This window comes from Pyxicephalus adspersus, chromosome 4 (assembly GCF_032062135.1).
Source record: "Pyxicephalus adspersus chromosome 4, UCB_Pads_2.0, whole genome shotgun sequence".
In the NCBI taxonomy this organism is placed as follows: domain Eukaryota; kingdom Metazoa; phylum Chordata; class Amphibia; order Anura; family Pyxicephalidae; genus Pyxicephalus; species Pyxicephalus adspersus.
The window spans coordinates 45,310,186-45,311,889 of NC_092861.1; the positions used below are offsets into that span (position 1 = coordinate 45,310,186).

The following is a 1,704-nucleotide window of genomic DNA, read 5'->3' on the forward strand; positions in this document are numbered from 1 at the left end:
TTTTTTTTTTTTTCAAATTCTTCATTCTATGTTTTTATAGTTACAAGCAATGGAGTCTAAACTTAAGTCTGGCTCTGAGAAAGCTGCTGTAATTCAGGACCGTAAAGTTCAACTTGAAGAAGAAGTAGCTAAACTAAGACAGTCCACTCGAGAGATGAAAAATACTTTTGAAAAATTTACAGCAAATCTTCAGGTAAAAAAAGCACCAGTCAGTGTTTGAGTATGTATTCCTAAATATATATCAATGCAATTTCTTGATGTAGAACATCTGCATTATAAAAGGTAAAATAGGTCTTGCAGTGAATTACCATCTCTATATGCAGATGTAACCAAATATTTTTTGGATGTACACAGCAAATCATAGCCTGATCAGTCAGCCGGACAGCAAGTGGATATCAATAGATTATTCCATGCTGGTAATCCTAGAAATCATGACGCCACTGGAAGTAAAAAAGGACCTTTCACATGCAAGGATAAGACATAGTACCATTAAGCCACTTTTAAACAAATACATTCGTTGTTGGACCTGACGTGGAACATCAAGCCAGAAAGACTCAAAACAACTAGACTGGCACAGGATGTGAATTACTTTTTGTCTACTGTGCTGTTTGAAAGTTGCTGCTCTTTGGGCATCTCTAACCCAGAGTGACATGTACAGTTCATGCTGGGATATACCTTGTGAATGTAGCCTAAAAGTAACCTGGCACTGGGTTCCTTATAAAGATCTTTTTTCAGATCCTGATCTTTAATTACTACTTTAGTTATGAATATGGAACTGGCAGGTTGGTCTTAAGGATGAGTATGTTTCTCATTATAAGGTTGATAGATGTGGTAAATGTAAAAGTTACAATAACCCTAGGCCAAGATGCAGGAACATTTTAGTGGGAAGTTGCAACAGTGGGGGGCAAAATATCTTTCGGAGTGTGCATATTTACCTTGTGTCCACTTCATTATTTTTCCTAGTGCTGCAATTTTTTTATTTTAAGGACAGCCCAGAAGGAGAGGGCTTTAGAGCCAGGTTCTGCCCCTGTGATATTTGTACATGCAGTTGTCCTGTAAAATATTTTGGAGTTTTGGCCCTTAATAAGGTTACTTTCCAAATGGTCTACAGAAATTTCTGTTCAGTTTGCTAGCATAATCATTCATTTATTATTGGAACATAATATGCTAACTCATATTTATATATGTTTTATAAGAGTCTTTCCGAGCAAGAAATACATCTAAAAGCTCAAGTGAAGGAGTTGGAGGTTAATGTAGCTTCCACTGCACCTGACAAGAATCAGCAAAAACAGATGGAAAAAAATGTGGAAATGTTTAAGAAAGGTATGTGTTTCTAAACTATATTTTAATTATACTGGACTTTTTTTCTTAATGAAGCCATTTGGGTTTCTAGAATATGTGGGTACAAAATCCTTACTGCACAGTTCTTGTTTTATCTTATGGTACAGAACGTTAAAAAAAAAAAAAAAAGTTTTTCCACCCGTGTGTTACTGTGTCTGTGATGAACTACTTCATTCTTTTCATTTGTACATTGAAAGACAAAGGAGACCGATGAGTATAAGCCCTACCTCCTAGGGTCTTAATGCAATATATTGCCACATATTAATGAGAAATGGCCAGGTCTGTAAAATTCTTGTAGGCGTAACTGCTGGAAGGTCAGTTCCTATTGACAGAGAAGTTCAAATCTCAAGAGACCTTTTTATT

The 1,704-nt window shown here is 35.8% G+C and overlaps 1 protein-coding gene across 1 annotated transcript in view; it reads left to right on the forward strand.

The window, feature by feature from the left end:
- SMC4 (structural maintenance of chromosomes 4) overlaps positions 1 to 1,704 on the forward strand; it is a 26,791-nt gene that overhangs the window by 16,879 nt on the left and 8,208 nt on the right. The window contains 2 exon segments of the mRNA XM_072410141.1: positions 41 to 193; positions 1,197 to 1,323. Coding sequence (XP_072266242.1) covers positions 41 to 193; positions 1,197 to 1,323 — 280 coding nt within the window.